General features: G+C 34.4%; 3 protein-coding genes across 3 annotated transcripts; 1 reads left to right on the top strand and 2 right to left on the bottom strand.

Annotated features, from left to right (window-relative positions):
* Positions 1 to 541: 541 nt before the first annotated feature.
* On the bottom strand, positions 542 to 4,236 carry LOC105125700 (embryonic stem cell-specific 5-hydroxymethylcytosine-binding protein-like). The gene is made up of 8 exons (XM_011026264.1): positions 4,053 to 4,236; positions 3,826 to 3,985; positions 3,585 to 3,670; positions 2,852 to 2,964; positions 2,537 to 2,602; positions 1,628 to 1,737; positions 1,464 to 1,529; positions 542 to 1,259 (listed from the first exon to the last, which is right to left on the bottom strand). Exons 1-8 carry the CDS (start codon positions 4,145 to 4,147, stop codon positions 870 to 872), a joined length of 1,086 nt encoding a protein of 361 aa, XP_011024566.1. The 5' UTR covers positions 4,148 to 4,236; the 3' UTR covers positions 542 to 869.
* Positions 4,237 to 5,472: 1,236 nt separating this feature from the next.
* On the top strand, positions 5,473 to 8,852 carry LOC105125699 (uncharacterized). The gene is made up of 5 exons (XM_011026263.1): positions 5,473 to 5,839; positions 6,241 to 6,401; positions 6,729 to 6,753; positions 7,257 to 7,359; positions 8,345 to 8,852. The coding sequence occupies exons 1-5, from the start codon at positions 5,534 to 5,536 to the stop codon at positions 8,449 to 8,451; spliced, it is 702 nt and encodes a 233-aa protein (XP_011024565.1). The 5' UTR covers positions 5,473 to 5,533; the 3' UTR covers positions 8,452 to 8,852.
* A 591-nt stretch (positions 8,853 to 9,443) lies between these two features.
* LOC105125698 (uncharacterized) lies at positions 9,444 to 11,132 on the bottom strand. The gene is made up of 3 exons (XM_011026262.1): positions 11,043 to 11,132; positions 10,823 to 10,915; positions 9,444 to 9,887 (listed from the first exon to the last, which is right to left on the bottom strand). The coding sequence occupies exons 2-3, from the start codon at positions 10,903 to 10,905 to the stop codon at positions 9,551 to 9,553; spliced, it is 420 nt and encodes a 139-aa protein (XP_011024564.1). The 5' UTR covers positions 10,906 to 10,915; positions 11,043 to 11,132; the 3' UTR covers positions 9,444 to 9,550.
* Positions 11,133 to 16,583: the final 5,451 nt, after the last annotated feature.

Genomic DNA, 16,583 nt, shown 5'->3' with positions numbered 1-16,583 from the left:
ATGTAAATTCACCAATATTTTTTTATTTTATATGCTAATTTTCTCAATTTATCCCATTATTTTAGTGTCTCAAACTTGCCCTGCTTGACAACCAGAGAGACAGACAACATAACCTCCAATTCCATTCTTTTTTTTTTTTTTTTTTTGATTTACATGGGGTGTCCGGGCCAGCTTACGCGCACCATGACTAATCCCCACGGCTCACTGAACATCCTGCAAGCCCAGTAAGCAGGTAAAGCACTGCGGGGTGACAGGCGTGCATGATGAAGTTCGAACCCAGATACGGAGAAAAGAAACAAGCTCCTCCCACCACTAGACCAAACCTCACTTGCAACCTCCAATTCCATTCTTCGTCGCTCTAGTCGCATGCTCAACCCAACATGCATATTCTAGTGCTGCACCACGGTAGTAGGCAAGTAGCAGTCACGCACTCGAGCCTTCTCTTTTCTCCAGAATGTAAATAGAAAAGGCTCTAATTATATCCTTGTGTTTGCCGAGGCAATCTAAAGACTGCCAACTCGCTGTAAGAGGAAGAAAATCATGGGGTCAGCGAAAAGATAATAGAGAGATTTAAATTTTTACATGCAGTCTCGGTAGCATCATCCCAACAGTAGCTTCCAATCAGATACAAGGAGTGCTACCTTGTGCATACAGGGTACCAATTGGAGGTGCTAGCTAGAGTACAAACAGATTCACGCAGAAAAAAAGGTCAAAACACAAAACCTCCCATGCTGAACTGTGCTGTAGGCTTGTGTTGTACAATAAAGCTTTCATCTAGATCTCAGAGATGACAACCACGAGGAAATTAGTGTTGAAGTGTGTATATATACAGTTTGCTCGTGATTTTTGAATTTCAGGGTGCACGAATCCTACTTTTTGCCGAAGTATGAAAGAAGTGTTGGCTGTTTATCATCAACGCTCTTGAGATTGGCCTTCTTTGCTGGACTTGCCCGTGGTTTGACAATTTCATCTGTCTTCGGCTTTGAATCAACCACCTCCTCACGGTCGCGTTTTGTTTTGCACTTCGTTTCACCCTCATGTGAAAAAGTCTCGAGTTTTGATTTCAAATCATGGTCCACTGTTCTAGCGGAGCATGGAGTTTTTAACATCTCTTCACTTTCATACTCCTCTTTCACACTTTTTGGCTCCAAGTTGAGAGATTTGCCATGTGTACTTTCTTCAGGATTTGATTCTTCTTTAAATTCCTTTCGTGAGAAGAACTTTGAGATAGTACCCTTTTCCTCCATCTTCAAATGTATCTGCAAGACATGCTGAAAAATTATAAATAGTCGATTCGTTGAGTGGAATAACAAATTAGGCATATGTCTAATGAAAACAGCAAGGAAGAGATACACCAATATACCACAGCTCATTGCTAGCACCATAGTTTTATTTTTTTCCATTTTCAAGAGCCAAATAATGAAAAATTACAAAATGTTAAAGAAAAGGTAGACTTTCCGCACCTCTTTAATACACTCTGGTCCATCAAAAGATGGCTTGCCCATCGCAGGTGTCACTGGGTACCATACCTGAAGATTAAAATTGGTGTTAATGAAAGATAATGTGGAACCATTCCTCTACTACCAGATGGTATTCGCATCTTTTCTTAAACGAAGAGAGCTCTTACCAAATCAGAATGTCCATAAGGCTTAAGCACCGTATCAAATTTGGAATTGGAAGAAACACTTAGCCATATGTCAGTTGCTTCCTTGTCACCCAAAATAACAGGCATCCTGTCTGTAATACGAGTAAAAACTTTCAGTACTCAGTAGCTTAACTTCAGCAAAGAATGATAATAACTGAAATGAGACAACCAAAGTATAGAGCTTTTGACAACCACATTCAAGGAAATGATTTCTTCATCATCAACATTGCAAGCATGAAAGCATAATGTAGCTGTAGCCAGACTCCAGTTCCATTTTTTCATTCATGATGCACAACTCATTAGTTGGATGATTTTCATAGTTTTGCAGCTTTTATCATGATATATGAATTGCCTGAGAATTCATAGTCCGACCTTCTCCCTTGCTTCTTGAACCAACCATTGAACATTTCTGGCGGATTTGTTATAGTAAAGAGAGGAAATAAAACAGTCCAAAAAAGAAACTGCAGCTTCCTTCTCTTCCATGCTTATATGATTAGAATTACTGCTCTAATAAATGTTCCCTACGATCTGGAGACAGACAAGTGAACCCTAGCATACCATGCATGCTAATGTAGTTATCGGTCAATATTTGTGAGTGCAGTAACAACTGGAATATATCTCTTTGAACATTCTATTTAGTTCCACACATGTGATTCTTAAATGATAAATGTGCAGGACTTTAGATTTCATAAATCAATTCAGAAGGCGCTGGAACTGTGATTTGGTTCATTTTTTGTCATCATAAGACTACAAAACCTGACATGTAAAAGGCCCTCCTTGTTTATCTAAGATGCAATGTTTAGTGCTATTGAGGAAATAATAAGATAGCATACACGCATCTCATAAAATTGAATCAGACAACAAGAATAAACTAAAACAAGCACCACTCACCATGCAACCATTGTATAGCTGAAGATGCAGCAGTGGTGACTATAGTAAAGGTGTAAAGTATCTCGCCTGCAGTAAAGCATACAGTAACGAGATCATCTTTAACAGTTTATGCATTATTAGGGAACTAATCATAGACTAAAAACATCATCAAACTGACACTAAGAGCTGCATAAGCATCTTATTCTATTCACTGGAAAGTTCTGCTTCAAGTTCCTAGATGTGATGGAAGTTAATAAAAGGATTGACAGACATCTTGTTAAGGAGCTAATTTTTTCAACAAGTCATGTCTCGAAGAAGTATGGAAAGAGCATTCACCTTCAGAGTTTTGCCATGAATCATAAAGAGCAGCAAACACAAGAGGCCGACCATCCTTGAAATGAATGTAGTAGGGCTGCTTTTTTGACCCATCTTTTTTCCACTCATAGAATCTGAAAAACCATTTGAAGCATGAAGTCATTCATAACTAAGCTGAAACTTCTATTTCCAAGTGCATCAGTGAACAAAAATGCACACATATTTACTTGGTATTCAAGTAAGCACAAAAAATGTTGTTGTAGTATGTGGCTCATATGGAGATGCTGGAGTGAAGCGGAGTGCACTGAGAAAATTTCTAATACTTCTAAGATGGCTAGGGTCTACTATAAATACACATTATGCAACCGTAATTTGACAAATCGTGAAATAAAAACTCTTCGCTCTTGTGGATGTAGTCACATTACCAACCCACATTAAACCTGTGTGTTTTTCTTGTTTTCTCTCTTGTGCAATATTCATTATTATTGCTGCAGTTTCACAACAAGTGCAAATTAGGTTAGGGCAACTTTAATGTTAACAAAACCAACCATAGTTTAGAAAGATAACACAATCATAATCAAGTCACATTGTATCACCAGCATTCACAAATGCCTATTCAAAGTCGGAAGATCCGCTACCGCTACGGCATACTCTACTCTACGGTAAAATTCACTCAAAGCAATCCACAAGTAAAATATAGAACTGATAATTGATGATAAGTAATCATAAGCAAACCAAAGGGTACAAAACACACCCTTCTACTGCAACAAGACACCTGCTTTTTGGAATCAGGCGACGAAAAGAAGCCTTTTCGCTCAGTGATTCAGATCGTGCATTAAACTGCATTTTTCCACAATCACAAATTAAATTAAATTAAATTATGCAAATTTTCTAAAAACAAGAACAATTAATAATTAATAACAACAGTGTAATAATTGAATACAAAAAAACCACAATACATACATCTATACGTATACACATACATAAATACATACCATCTTGTAGAAATCCGGTTTCTCAGATTTCTTAGTGAAACTAGGAATTAATCCCCACTTCATACAGTGGATAGCATAACCGTCCCCACCACTGGCTGCGTCGTCTCTACGGACAACCGCCAAATTCGAACCCGGTGATGCGTTGAAAGACGGGCGGTACCTAAAATGAAACTCAAAATTATATCAAACAACAAACCAACACTTCAATAGACAGGGAGGGAGATTACCGGTCCATATTGACGGAGCGGACGGTGGCGGTGTTGCGGTGGCATGCCCTGGGGATGTCGTCGGCTCTGAGAGTGCAACGCACTCTACCACACATCTTATCTTTTCCTTTCTGCTGTGCTGCTCCCTCTTTCAGTTCCCGTCGTCGATTGCAACTGCTGACTTTCCTCTTCTAATGCCTCTGCCCACCTGATTTCGTTTGGGGGTAAAATACATTTACGGTCCCTTAAGTTTCAACACTTAGTCATGTTTGCCACTATATTTTAATCTTGATTATACAGGATCCTATACTTGTAATTGTTGGTCAGTGTGGTCCTTCCTTCTATTTTGTTGTGAGAGGGTGACTTATAAATGATGTCAATTGTAAATAATTTTGATTCGGCTATTTAAATGGATCGATCCAAAAATAAAATAATAAATAAAGAAACTTCCACTATCAAAATTTTGTATTTTCTTGAATAAAATAAGAATATTTGTGTCTTTGGAACTTAGTATTTTATATTCTTTTTTTTTGTAATTTTAATTTTCATTTTGGCACTTCTTATTTGATTTTAAATTTTTTTATTTCATCATAGATTAATGGGATGTAATAAAAATAATTTATTTCTTAAAATGAACACCACAAATAGGACAATTTTGGAAGGAGAGACAATGTGCAGCCAGTAATTGAAATTAAAAGGTATTGATGGACTAAATATAAAGAAAAGGGACTAGTATAATCAATCTCCTAACCTTGAGGTACCATGAAACTATTTACTGGAATATGAGCGGGAACAAATTCGTTTTTTATTTCTTCCTTTTTTGTTTTTTTTTGGCTCTTGTGCTGCGTGCAACGCTGGAGAGACCGAACGAAGCGGACCGTTCGATTTGCTTTCTCGAGATTGCGTTTGGATTCCGCTAATGTGTGAAATTGTTTATCGCTTGTTTTGAGATGTGCTTTTTAGTTGCTTTTTTAAAGTATTTGTATTTTTAAAAAATATTAAATTTATATTTTTTAATGAATCGGATATGTAAAATATTAAATTTATATTTTTTAATGAATTGGATATGTTTAAAATATTTTTTTTATTTTTAATATAAATATAATTAAAATATTTTTTTATTTTTAATATAAATAAAATTATTTTTATTTTGAAATATATTAAAATAATATTTTTACTATTTTTTAAAAATTATTTTTAATATTAATATATTAAAATAATCTAAAACTAAAAAAATATTTTTAATATTAATATATTAAATAATCTAAAACTAAAAAAAAAATTAAGTAATTTTATTTTAAAAAATTGCTTAATTTTGTTTGGAAGGCAATATCAAATGGGGAGGAAAAATTGACCCCGTGACAAGATGACTCGTGGACAAGTCGGGTCAGTATTCCCAACCGGTTCACTCGTTTTTCCTGCCCAAAACTAATCCTGGTTTAGGCACTCACTACAACTTCGCTCCAACGTCCCAACCCGAAATCCTCAGCCCTACCTTCCTCATGTCTTCCCTCGTAAAACGACTCCACAACCTATCCCCATGCCTGCAGTCCACCGCCCACCAGCTCCGCCAATTTAGAACCGGGGCCGGTCCAAACAGGCGGCGATCCAAGTCACCTCCCTTTGCAGCCAAGAAGACTGATGAGAAATCGGACTGGTGGATAGTCGACGGCGAGATGCACGAGATAGGAGAACACGTGCCCCCACGTGAGCGATTTGTTATCCCTAGAGACAACGTCCCCAACAAGCGGCGAAAGCAACTTCGTGAGCAGTTCATGCGCCGCACTCGCCTTGTTATCAAGGAATCAGTAAGTGCTCATTCCTCCATGCCTCTTCTGCTTGCTACAGGGCGGAGCTAGAAATTCTGGATTGAGGGGCCGAATAAGGAAAGAATTGATTTTTTGGATTAAGCTTGTAAAATTGAAGGGTACAATTAAAGAGTTTCAAACTCTTAGGACTAAAATGTGAAACTTACTAAATTTTGGGATGCCATGTACCATCCACCAACGTAGTTACATCTCTAAGTATTTCATGGATTTACCTGCAATCTGTTTAATAATTTTACTGGTCTTTTTCTCGCTTGGGTACAAAACAGCATGCTTGATGATCTTGTAGAAAACAAGGGAGCAATGGTGGCCTGTTTAGTATAAAAATGTTAATCCAAGCATGTGCCTGAATTTTTTATTGTGCCCTGTTTTTGTAATTGAAGGAGCATGAACCTTGGTGCAAAAGATACATGGAACTATATCAGGAGCTTAGAGAGAATTGGGAGCGGCTATACTGGGATGAGGGCTATTCCAAGAAAATTGCGCGAGATCATGCAAATTATGAATCTGCTGAGGATGATGACCAAGATTTTAACCCGTACAGGTTTGTCAATGCCAGTTTCTACCCTTGTTTGTTTTGATTTTTCCCATAATGGACTTTTTTGTGGGGATGGAGTGAGAAAGAAAAGGCTTCCCTTAGTTCATCTAGAAAGTCTTTCATTTAGCGGTGATGAATACAAATTGTTAAGGTTGTGGTGTTTATACTTTTAATACTCGATCTATGTTTCTCTGTTTTTCTGTCACTTGTTGATGGTTTATGTCAATCGTTTTCTTGTTTTATTGATGTGTAGTTAATGCTGATTTATTTATTATAAGTTCAAAATTTTCATTAGAGAAGGATAATCAGTCTTTTTTTGCTTGTTTGCAACAGGAGCAAGCGACCTGAACAGATGCAGGTACGGATCCTTTGATAACTTTGTTAAAGTTTTTGAACTGGTACTGGTCATGATAAAGTGATCTCTTTGATACTGATGACATGATATAGATTTGAGCTATTATCCCTGATTTTTACACTCCCTCTCCCCATGATTTTTTTTTAAAAGAAGGAAATAATGGACACCAAACATAATGTATCAGCTTTGCAAACATATGATTTTTATTGTTTTAGGTCAGCTTGTCTTTTGTCACAGGCTACATTGAATTGATTCAATTTGTTATTATAGAAATTTCTGAAAGTCTTATGTTTTAATTGTATCCATTCCAATAGCGGGAAACATGCACATGCATGGATGTTTCTCTTTTGCAATAGGATGAGCAGCATGCAGGAGGCCTAGCTTTTAGTAACATCTTTTTTTTCAGTCAAATGATGTTTTAGAGATTTCAAACAGTTTGATCTCCTTCCATTTTTACTGTAAATAAATATGTTGTTATAACATGTATAACTGGGTTGTGAATGCAGGACCAGGGTTTTGGGAGAAACAGGCAAGGTGATACATGGGAAAAGGTTAGCCAAATTCGAGATAAATTTGAATATGACAGAGAGAAAAGAATGAGGGAGAAAGGTACGTTCAATGCATATTATTTACTCAATGTGTGGTCACTTATATTTCACGGGATAAATTGGTCAAGGGGTCATTTTTGTAGGTATAAGTAGCTGATATGCTCAATAATAACTTCAAGTTGATTTCTTTTATCAGATTGTTTGTCTGTTAGGCAGTCCATGATTAAATCTTTGTGTTTAGCATGCTCATTATAAATTGCAGAGCTGGAGCTTGAGCATCCATTAGCTTGGTTTTGATTGACTAACAAACATATGTATGTAGATAAGCACCTGTGTATTTACATATACATATGTATACATATATGTTTTGTGTTTTCTTCTTCTGAAGAGCACGGAAGAATACAAATTTTGCTTCTCTTGTTCAAAGCATTCTAGATAGAAGTGGACATTTCAACATAAAGTTTCTTCTTATTTACTTGGTGATCTATTGTAGAATAGTGTTCATGCACAGTTGCAGCCAAGTCAGCATTTTGTTTTTTGGTGCTCACATCTGATGCTTTATGTCACCTGTTACTGAAATAAGCTCTTGAATGTGCGTGGCATTTGTCAAGGTGCTAAATGATTGTTTCTCTTTCATAGAGTCATGATTTTATTTACTAGTCAACATCGAATCTCATATTTATGAAAATGCATTATTGTGATCCTGAGTGCACAGGGTTTAATATAACCTGGAAAAAAAAACCTTCAATCTGCTCACATTATATGAAGCAAATGCTTTTGTCAAGCTGATAGTAAGAGGACAGGTTGCACGAAACATATTGTTTCAAGTACAAAAGAAACCAAAATCTTGTATAGCTGGGTTGGGTATGAATTTTCCTGTTCAACCATGCAAATGGTAGTCTTTTTGATGGAGCATTTGATCATATAGCTTTCTCCAGTAATGTTTCAGTTTTGGTTATTGAAAACTTAGCTGATTGAGAACCAGATAACATGTTTGAATATCATATAACTGCAGTTCTCATTTATTCTATGTATTTTATTTGCAGCATTTGCGCCGATGAATAGAGGAACTTCTTTTGACTTGCCTCATTCAAACACCCAGAATCGGCCATTTGACACTCAAAGATACTTCCCTGATGAAGGGGACTCTTAAAAAGGATTGCAAACGATCATGTAAAAAAGAAGACGCCAATGCAGCTCTACTGTCAAGTTCCCTAAAGTTAAAACCATTGGGGGCTCATAGTGGAGATCTGTAAGAAGAGTGTTTAATGGTATTTGGTCCTGAAATCCATGCCATACATCGATTGACCATTGTCTACCACACCAGGAAGCAAGGGGTCTCTGATAACACAAGGATTGCGCATCATTTTTTAACCAAGTTATTAGTTTTGTGAATAATCTAACTTATGATGTCCCCTTTCATGAACGAAATTGCCTGTAAGCTTAGTTTATCTGGATCATTAATTGTAAGCAAGTTATACTTTGAAGCATAAAGCTTAGAATTTTTTCTACAATACATTTTCCCCTGAAGTTGATCCCGGAAAACTCTATGCTGGTCCTTTGTTCATCGCTGCACCCTTCAGTTTGCAAGAGACTCTAGAGATCTTGAACTTTAAATTTGATTAATGTATCAGACTGAGTAAATGCACGCTGGTTTCTTCATACCTTAACCTGGAAAAGTGGTTAGTTGAGAGTAATTTTCGAAATCGTTGGCTATAATATATAGATGAATGAAGTTCTGGGAAGGATTGCATCTACAGCTCAAGAGTTGGTTCGTTATCATTTTGGCAATGGGAGTGTTTTCCTTTTCGTTTGTCACTTGTTCTTGTATTTTCCCATTTGAAATTCTAGAATCAAGATAATTTTTACCAAATATGAGACCGTCAATTTGAATACTTTTCTTTCAAACAGATGGCATTGCATGCAGTCCATTTCTCTGTTATATTGGCCAAACATACTACGAGCTGCAGCATGTTTTTTCGTTTCCTTCTATGCTATGCCTGTTATCTATCCCTTTGACTCCACAGATGGAGGGACCTCAAGTGCCTCATCACATTCAAAAGAAAAATGAAAAAAGAGCATAGACAGAAGAAGGAATAGCACTCGCTATATATATATATATATTTTAGTATTATATGACTGAGAAAGCAAAAGAATATGTGCATAGCATCCGACTCCAGTCATTTACATTTTACCAATTGAAAACTCGGGCGAGACAGAAAGGTCATCTACACCTTGTGGATTTCAAGCTATTAATTAGAATTGCTATAAGCATTGTTAACAGCCGCAGCAGCAGCCCTGCCAAACCTTGATAACTGAGGTTTTTCGTTGGAGAACTTGCGATACAGGATCATCTTCATGAAGTCAAGATTTTCGCTACTTTCCTTCTCACTGTTATACTCCTCTGACATTTGAGCAGTAGTACTTCTAGTAGTTCGGTGAAGATGGCACCTGAATGAACCAGCATGGCTAGTTGGTGCACAAACGCAGGTCTTTTTGGAGGCCACAGTTAGCTTGTTTTCAGTCACTTTCATGTTTGCATTAGCCAATCCCTCAACCTGAGTAAGCCAACCCTTCCATTTACTCGTCCTGTTAATGAAAACCAAATCATCATTGGAATAAAAGGCACACTTTAGGCGAAGAACATAAGGTGGACTTAGTGGGTAAATTTTGACATTGTAATATATATATATATATTGCTGTTGTGGTTTGAAATGAGGTAAGTTTTAAATTGGATTTTTTCTCAAAATTTAATATGGAAAAACAAGATCAAGCAATTAAAACCAAATAACTTTTGAAAATATAATCAATTGAAAAGTATTTTTCACCACATTTTAGTACCAACCAAACAGAGCTTTGTGTGCGGTTTACTTGAAAAAAAAATTAAATTGATATTTTTTTAATAATTTTGATATGTTAATATTAAAAAAAAATTAAAAAAAACTTATTATAATATATTGTAAAGTTAAACGACACTTTTAAAACGCGTTTTACACCACAATACTAACCACTAAAAATTATCCAAAAAAAAAAAAGGACAAGAAAACACACGTTGATAAAAGAAACCAAAAAAGAATCTGAGTAGCTATTGCGCGGTTACTTTCAGCAACCAAACCATAACCTATGTTCTCAAGGAAAACTTATTGGTATTGTTATTGTTTTTCAAAAAAAAAAAAACCCAAAATCCATCCGCACCCATTAATCATTATTGATCTTGGTAAACCCCACAGTGGCTAAATAACATCTTCAACTCAAAATCATGGTACCCAGGAAAGAAGAGGCGAGTAGTGTGAAAGATTATGCCATGCGGGCAGGAGGAGGAGGAGGAGGAGGCATCGGCGGCATGGTGCCTTGCTAATAACATGCTTGAACATATACCCTATTGATTCCTCAATTTAATTTTGATAAACAGGTAAAAACCCAAAACAATCAACAACAAGAAAGAAGGAATATAATTTCTCTTCTCAAGAGTTATATCAAACCAAGAAGTGATTAAAGAATCAATGTAGAGCAAGAACACGTACCAAAAAGTCATTGCCGGAGCTGGGCCAGAATCTTTCGAACTGGGAAAACCAGCGTCGGCATCAGCAGCTACGATCGTTGTCATTGCACAAAGACCAGTGATGATCAAGGAACAATACCCAAGAAAAGATCAAGAAACCAGAATTAACCTTGGAAGAAGAAGAAGGAAGAGGGAATGTGTATAATATAAGCGTAAGAATCGCTCAAAAAGAAAGAAATAACCAGAGATTTGTAGTGCTACTAAGCGAAGTAAAACATGCAGACACAGAATTTTCCTTGTCAACACAATATACAAGGAACTGACGTGGAGAGGCGGTTTGATTTTATTTCCTTATTGTACAAGGAAGATTTTTCTTTTCGTTTTGAATTAGTAGATTAAATTAAAAAAAATAAAACATGTACAATCCATCCAATTGTATATAAGGTTGTAATAGGAAAATTGCTTAAAACTGCAAAAAGTGTTTTAAGAAATAAAAGGATCAAAATTACTCAAACATTAAAATATTAATAAATAAAAATGTTAATTTATTTAAAAAAAATTACATAATTAAACAGCTCAAGGATATTTCCTTAGTACCAAAGAAAAAAAAAGAAGAAACACACGCTCGAGTTTAGAGGTCCGATCGATCCCCTCGATGAACCCATGACCATACACATCTAATCAAGTGAAAGAGTATCGTCAGGCAGTCACCTCGCTCAGATTCCTCTGGTTTTGCTTTTGAATCTTGAACACCATACAAGCTCTATGCTCGCGTTCATGGCATTGATTAAGGGATTCGAGACTTTTCAGAATATGATTACTTGACAAGTACGTTCAAAGAGGAAATAAATGATGATGTCAAGGAAGGGAAGAAGACTGGTCATGATGAACTCCTGCACGCCTCAACCAAAAGACAGAGCATTTACTGGGTTTTTTTTGCCTTCAATTACTATTCTTTCTCCCGTGGGGGGCTGTTCTTTTTTTATCGTGGCTATTGGCTTTCGCTTCGAAAAATGATATTAAAAACCGGTAATAATAAATCTAAAATTATATTAATTAAGGTTAAGAGAATACTGCTGAATCTTGAACAATGCACGTTATCCATTCATCATGGAAGGAGATACTAAAGAATAAACTAACAAGCTAAAAATCTATTTTTGACCATTAAAAATCATTTTATGTGTCATTCAAAGCTCGTGATGGCCCCAACATGTCTAGATTTTTTAAAATTTAGAAATATTATTTTAATATTAAATTATGTTATTATTATCAATCAACCTTATAATTAACAAAAAAAAAAAACCATAGTACCTTAGACCCCAATCACTTACTTTTCTTGGATTTATGAGCGAATATGTAATTTGATTATTTATATAAAAATAAAATAAGTGAGATATCCTTGCCTCTGCTATGTTGGTTCTTTTATCCTTAAGGATATTTTTTTTTATTTTATTATAATTAAAAATATTAAATATCAAAAATTACTTCCGACCAAATATAAAATAATTAATACCATTAGCTAGAGGGTAAGAGTTTTTTATTTATTTTTAAAGGTTTTAGAAATCACTTGACTATTATAGTATATAATTGATTGTTCATATGGCTATAAAAAAATTCTTTTATGTTTGAATTTTTTTTATCAGTTTCATTATTATTATTATTATCATCATCATTATCATCATCATCATCATATCATTATTATTATAACTACTACATTTTCTTCTTAATAAAGAAAAATCTTATTATTCGACTATATTTGTATTTTTTTTCTTGTCTTGATATTAACACACAATACTTGGATTATATTTTGATTATGCCAACTATTTTTTTCATGACCAATCCTAATATATTCCTATTACATATCTGCTATATTCTTATTATACTTAATTACCTGTTATATTTGATTAATAGACTACATGTATTAGACTTATATAATAAATTTATTTTATATAATATTCTTATATATTAAAAATTTTAATTTATTATTGGAAAAATCATATTACAAATTCTTGATTAGCAAAGTCGATATCGTAATTTTAAAAAGTTTTTTGTTCTTAATCTTTGCGAATTCTATCCTTCCTTGTTTGATGATTTCTTAAATGTTGTAAATATGCTTATATCAAAACATATGATAAATCATTATTATAGTCATAAGACAAACACTTGTTTATCTATGAAACCTATCTTTTATATTTATATTAAACATGCTGTGGTTGTTATTATATTATATGCGATAAAGTTGCTATCAAAACCATTCAAATTTGTTTTACTTCTTTTAAGAATTATCTTTTTTTACCAAGCCTTTTTTCCTTACCTTTTCTAATTTTAAGTTCAAGTCTCGAGTTGAATCTCAACCATCATTTTGAGATGGTATATTATATATAGTATTATTATAGGCTTGTATATATTTATAAAATGTTTATTATATTTACATTATAATATCTACATTAACTCCTGTGTATTGTTTTATATATATAAATAAAAAAATAATGATGAACTAACAAAATAGACCTCTTATTATACTTAGGTAGGCTACATGCTAGACCACTTTACTTGAACAAAGAGTTGGAAAAAGAAATCATAAAAAAAAAATTATTTTAAAAGATTTTGCATTATGATTTCAATAGCACTTGACTATAGGCTTTGGTTTCATGTTCTGATGTTAGATAAAACAACACCTTAAAACCATACTACTTTTTAAAACCAATTTGAAAATCAATGGGAAAAAAAATTAGGAAGAGATAAACCCAAATTGTTGCCTTAAAAAAATTCCTTTATAAAATATCAAAACAACACAATTTTAATTAAAAATTATTAAAACAAAGTTAATAAATTATTGATTTAACAAGGTTGTCGTACTTGATATTGTGGCGCCCTTAAAAAATTTCATAGAAAAGAACGGTCACTAGAAATCCTAACTGGTCAATAAAGATTTTATGGTTTGAAATTAATTACATAAAAGAAAAAATATTATCACCCCCTAAATGTTCTGCCTGAGACAGACTGCATTACTGATTTTTTCTTAAATCGTTAAACATTTATTAGTTTATGTTATGATGATTTGCTTATAATATTATCAACTCTAACGCCAATAAATATTCAACTACATATACTTCCAACTTTTACGTTGGTAAATATCACATAGCTATAAAATAAATTTAGATCAATATTTTTATTTCTAACTTTAACTCACTGAATAAACAAATAAATTAAATTTATTTTTACGCATGTACATATTTTTTATTATTTTTTTAGCTAAATGAAATAAAATATAATAAAAATAAATTTAAATCAGTATTTTTATTTCTAACTCTAACATCAGTGAATAAAGAAATAAAATAAATTTATATTATTTTTATTCATGTATACACATATTTTTTTATTTTTTTATTTTTTTCAGCTAGGCTTGACCCAGCCAGCCCGACCCTGACACTAGTCCAAGCCAGTGACCCGGTTGGGCAAAGCACGCGTGAACTTGTTCACGGGTGCATGGTGTCATAACCCAATTTTGGGTTATTTTCTAAAAATCACTGTTTTTTTCTAAATAAAAAAAATAAAACAAAGGCTGGCAATGTGGAGAAAGCAGTATAAGAAAGACTACAAAAATAGAAAAAAATCAAGCTGCAATTTTGGATGAAATTCAAGACCCGAGAATGGAAAAGAAAATACAAATTGAAGGTCAAATTAAATTATTATTGGATGAATTTGTATAAAAATTAAGTCTAAGGGCATAATTAAATTTTTATTAGGTCAGTTTGATTTAATTATGGGCCAAATTAAATTTTAATTATGTTTAAGAATGGGTCTAATTGAAGGATTTAATTAAGTGCAAGGACTTAATTACACTTTAAATGGGTCAAATTAATTTTATTTGGGACTTAATTGGTAAAAAATTAAGTTTGGGAGCCTACTTTGAGCTTAATTAAGAAGATTGAAATTTTAAGAGATCAAATTTAATTTTCATTAAGTTAATTGATTGAAATCAGGGGCTAAATTACAAGAAAATTGAAGTTTTTGGGTCACTTAGGGGTTAAATTGAAGAAATTCACAGCCAAGGGCTAATTTGCAAAAGGCATCGGACTATAGGGGCCTAATTGATAAAAATCAAGGGTTAAATCGAAGAAATTGAAAGTTTAATGGTCAATTAGGGGTTAAATTGTATAAATCCGAGACCAAGAACTAATGTGCAAAAGGCGCGTAAATCCAGGGTTCCAATTGAAGTTCGGCAAGGGTGTAATTGCATTAAATGAAAAGTTTAAGTCAATTAGAGGTACAATTGCACAAAATTGAAAGACAAAGGACTTCTTTGAATTTCAGAAAAATCCCTAATTTAAACCTAAAATGACGTTGTTTTAGGTTTTTTAAAAAAAGGACCAGACAATATATCATCTAGTCACTATCATTATCTTCTTCATTTTTTTCTAAAAACTGGTTCAATCACCTCCTTTGCAGGTGCATTTAATTTATTTAATGTCCATCAAATTTGCTAAACCTTGCACAAAATTGATCACCAGTCATCCCTCTGTGTCCAGGTATGGTTGTCACTGGCTCCCTAGCATATAAATGGACGTGGTATCACTCCAAAGAGACCACTTCAGGCAGCTTGCAGCACTGGAATGACAGTGCACCATGTTTACTTTGAGCCAACGGTTTGGCTCCTTCTCAAGAGAATCAAGGGCTGACAATTATTCTCCTGTAAAGATAAGATTAACCTCTTCCACCCCTATAAACAGGAGTAGATTTCACATTGAAAGGGGAGGAAAAAAGATCAAACCTGAAGTTGGCCGAAAACCAGCCTTCCCTGCCAAATTTTCCTGCAACTGCCTCTTTTTTTTCTTTCTCTCTTCACCAGGGCTTTCAGCCACCACCACCATCATTTCTTGTCTTCTGGCCGTCACCTCTACCTCAAGTGGCCTTCAAAACATCTCATATAGTGTTTGCAACATTTCTCTCTCTCTCTCTCTCTCTCTCTCTCTCTCTCTCTCTCCTTTGTAAAAATCTTCTTCTCTGCCACCATGACCCTGACGGGTGTGGCAGCAGCAGAAGCAGCGACCACCACCCTGCCGTGAAGCTCCCTTTCTTTCCAAAAGCAGCTAGTAGCAACTTTCTCCTCCACCACTCCAACAACTCCAACCACGAATTTCCCTTCTCCTTCACAGGCCTCTATTTCTTTTTTTTCTTCCAGCGACGATTGAAGCCAACCACCGTTCTCTTCACCGCCAGTTCGTCAGCTAGCTCCCCAACTCCGGGTAAGCCTCCCTCCACTCTTCTTCATTTTTTTCCTTCTTTGTACATGAGAACAGTGCAACGTGAATTATAATTCACGTTGCACTATCTTATGTAACTTAGTCTCTCATGCAACTTAGTCACTGGGTTGCCAGTGACTAAGTTGCTTCGGGGTGGACCTGTTTTAGCCCAGCCCAATTGGCTAAGCCAGGTCCAGCCCATCCCCAAGTTGAAGAAATATATGTGGGCCGAGTCTAGCCCAGCCATTTTGGGTCGAGTCCGACCCACCTATTTTTGGGTCTATACTTTGACCCCATCCACATGATTAAATAATAATTAATTAATTAATTAATATATAGACACATAAAAAAACAAAAAAATTCAAAAATCTTTTCAAAAATCGTGATTTTCCAAAAAAATTTAATTTTTCATAATATCGGGTTATATATTTACACTATAGAAACTCCCTCATAAAGGGAGAACTACTTTAAACCTTAAAAAAAATCAAAAAATAAAAACTCAACTTAGAAAAATAATTAAACAACAATATAATTTAT

This window comes from Populus euphratica, unplaced genomic scaffold (genome assembly GCF_000495115.2).
Source record: "Populus euphratica unplaced genomic scaffold, PopEup_1.0 scaffold58.1, whole genome shotgun sequence".
In the NCBI taxonomy this organism is placed as follows: domain Eukaryota; kingdom Viridiplantae; phylum Streptophyta; class Magnoliopsida; order Malpighiales; family Salicaceae; genus Populus; species Populus euphratica.
This window is presented reverse-complemented; position numbering and strand designations above follow the sequence as displayed.

Excerpts from the sequence above, each read along its gene's own strand:
- LOC105125700 (XM_011026264.1), bottom strand. The coding sequence starts at position 4,147 with ATGTGTGGTAGAGTGCGTTGCACTCTCAGAGCCGACGACATCCCCAGG. Across the intron at positions 3,671-3,825 it reads AACCGGATTTCTACAAGATG|TTTAATGCACGATCTGAATC; the intron begins GTATGTATTTAT and ends GGAAAAATGCAG. Across the intron at positions 1,530-1,627 it reads CTTATGGACATTCTGATTTG|GTATGGTACCCAGTGACACC; the intron begins GTAAGAGCTCTC and ends TTTAATCTTCAG.
- LOC105125698 (XM_011026262.1), bottom strand. The coding sequence starts at position 10,905 with ATGACAACGATCGTAGCTGCTGATGCCGACGCTGGTTTTCCCAGTTCG. Across the intron at positions 9,888-10,822 it reads GCTCCGGCAATGACTTTTTG|GACGAGTAAATGGAAGGGTT; the intron begins GTACGTGTTCTT and ends TTTCATTAACAG.
- LOC105125699 (XM_011026263.1), top strand. The coding sequence starts at position 5,534 with ATGTCTTCCCTCGTAAAACGACTCCACAACCTATCCCCATGCCTGCAG. Across the intron at positions 6,402-6,728 it reads CAAGATTTTAACCCGTACAG|GAGCAAGCGACCTGAACAGA; the intron begins GTTTGTCAATGC and ends TGTTTGCAACAG. Across the intron at positions 6,754-7,256 it reads AGCGACCTGAACAGATGCAG|GACCAGGGTTTTGGGAGAAA; the intron begins GTACGGATCCTT and ends TTGTGAATGCAG.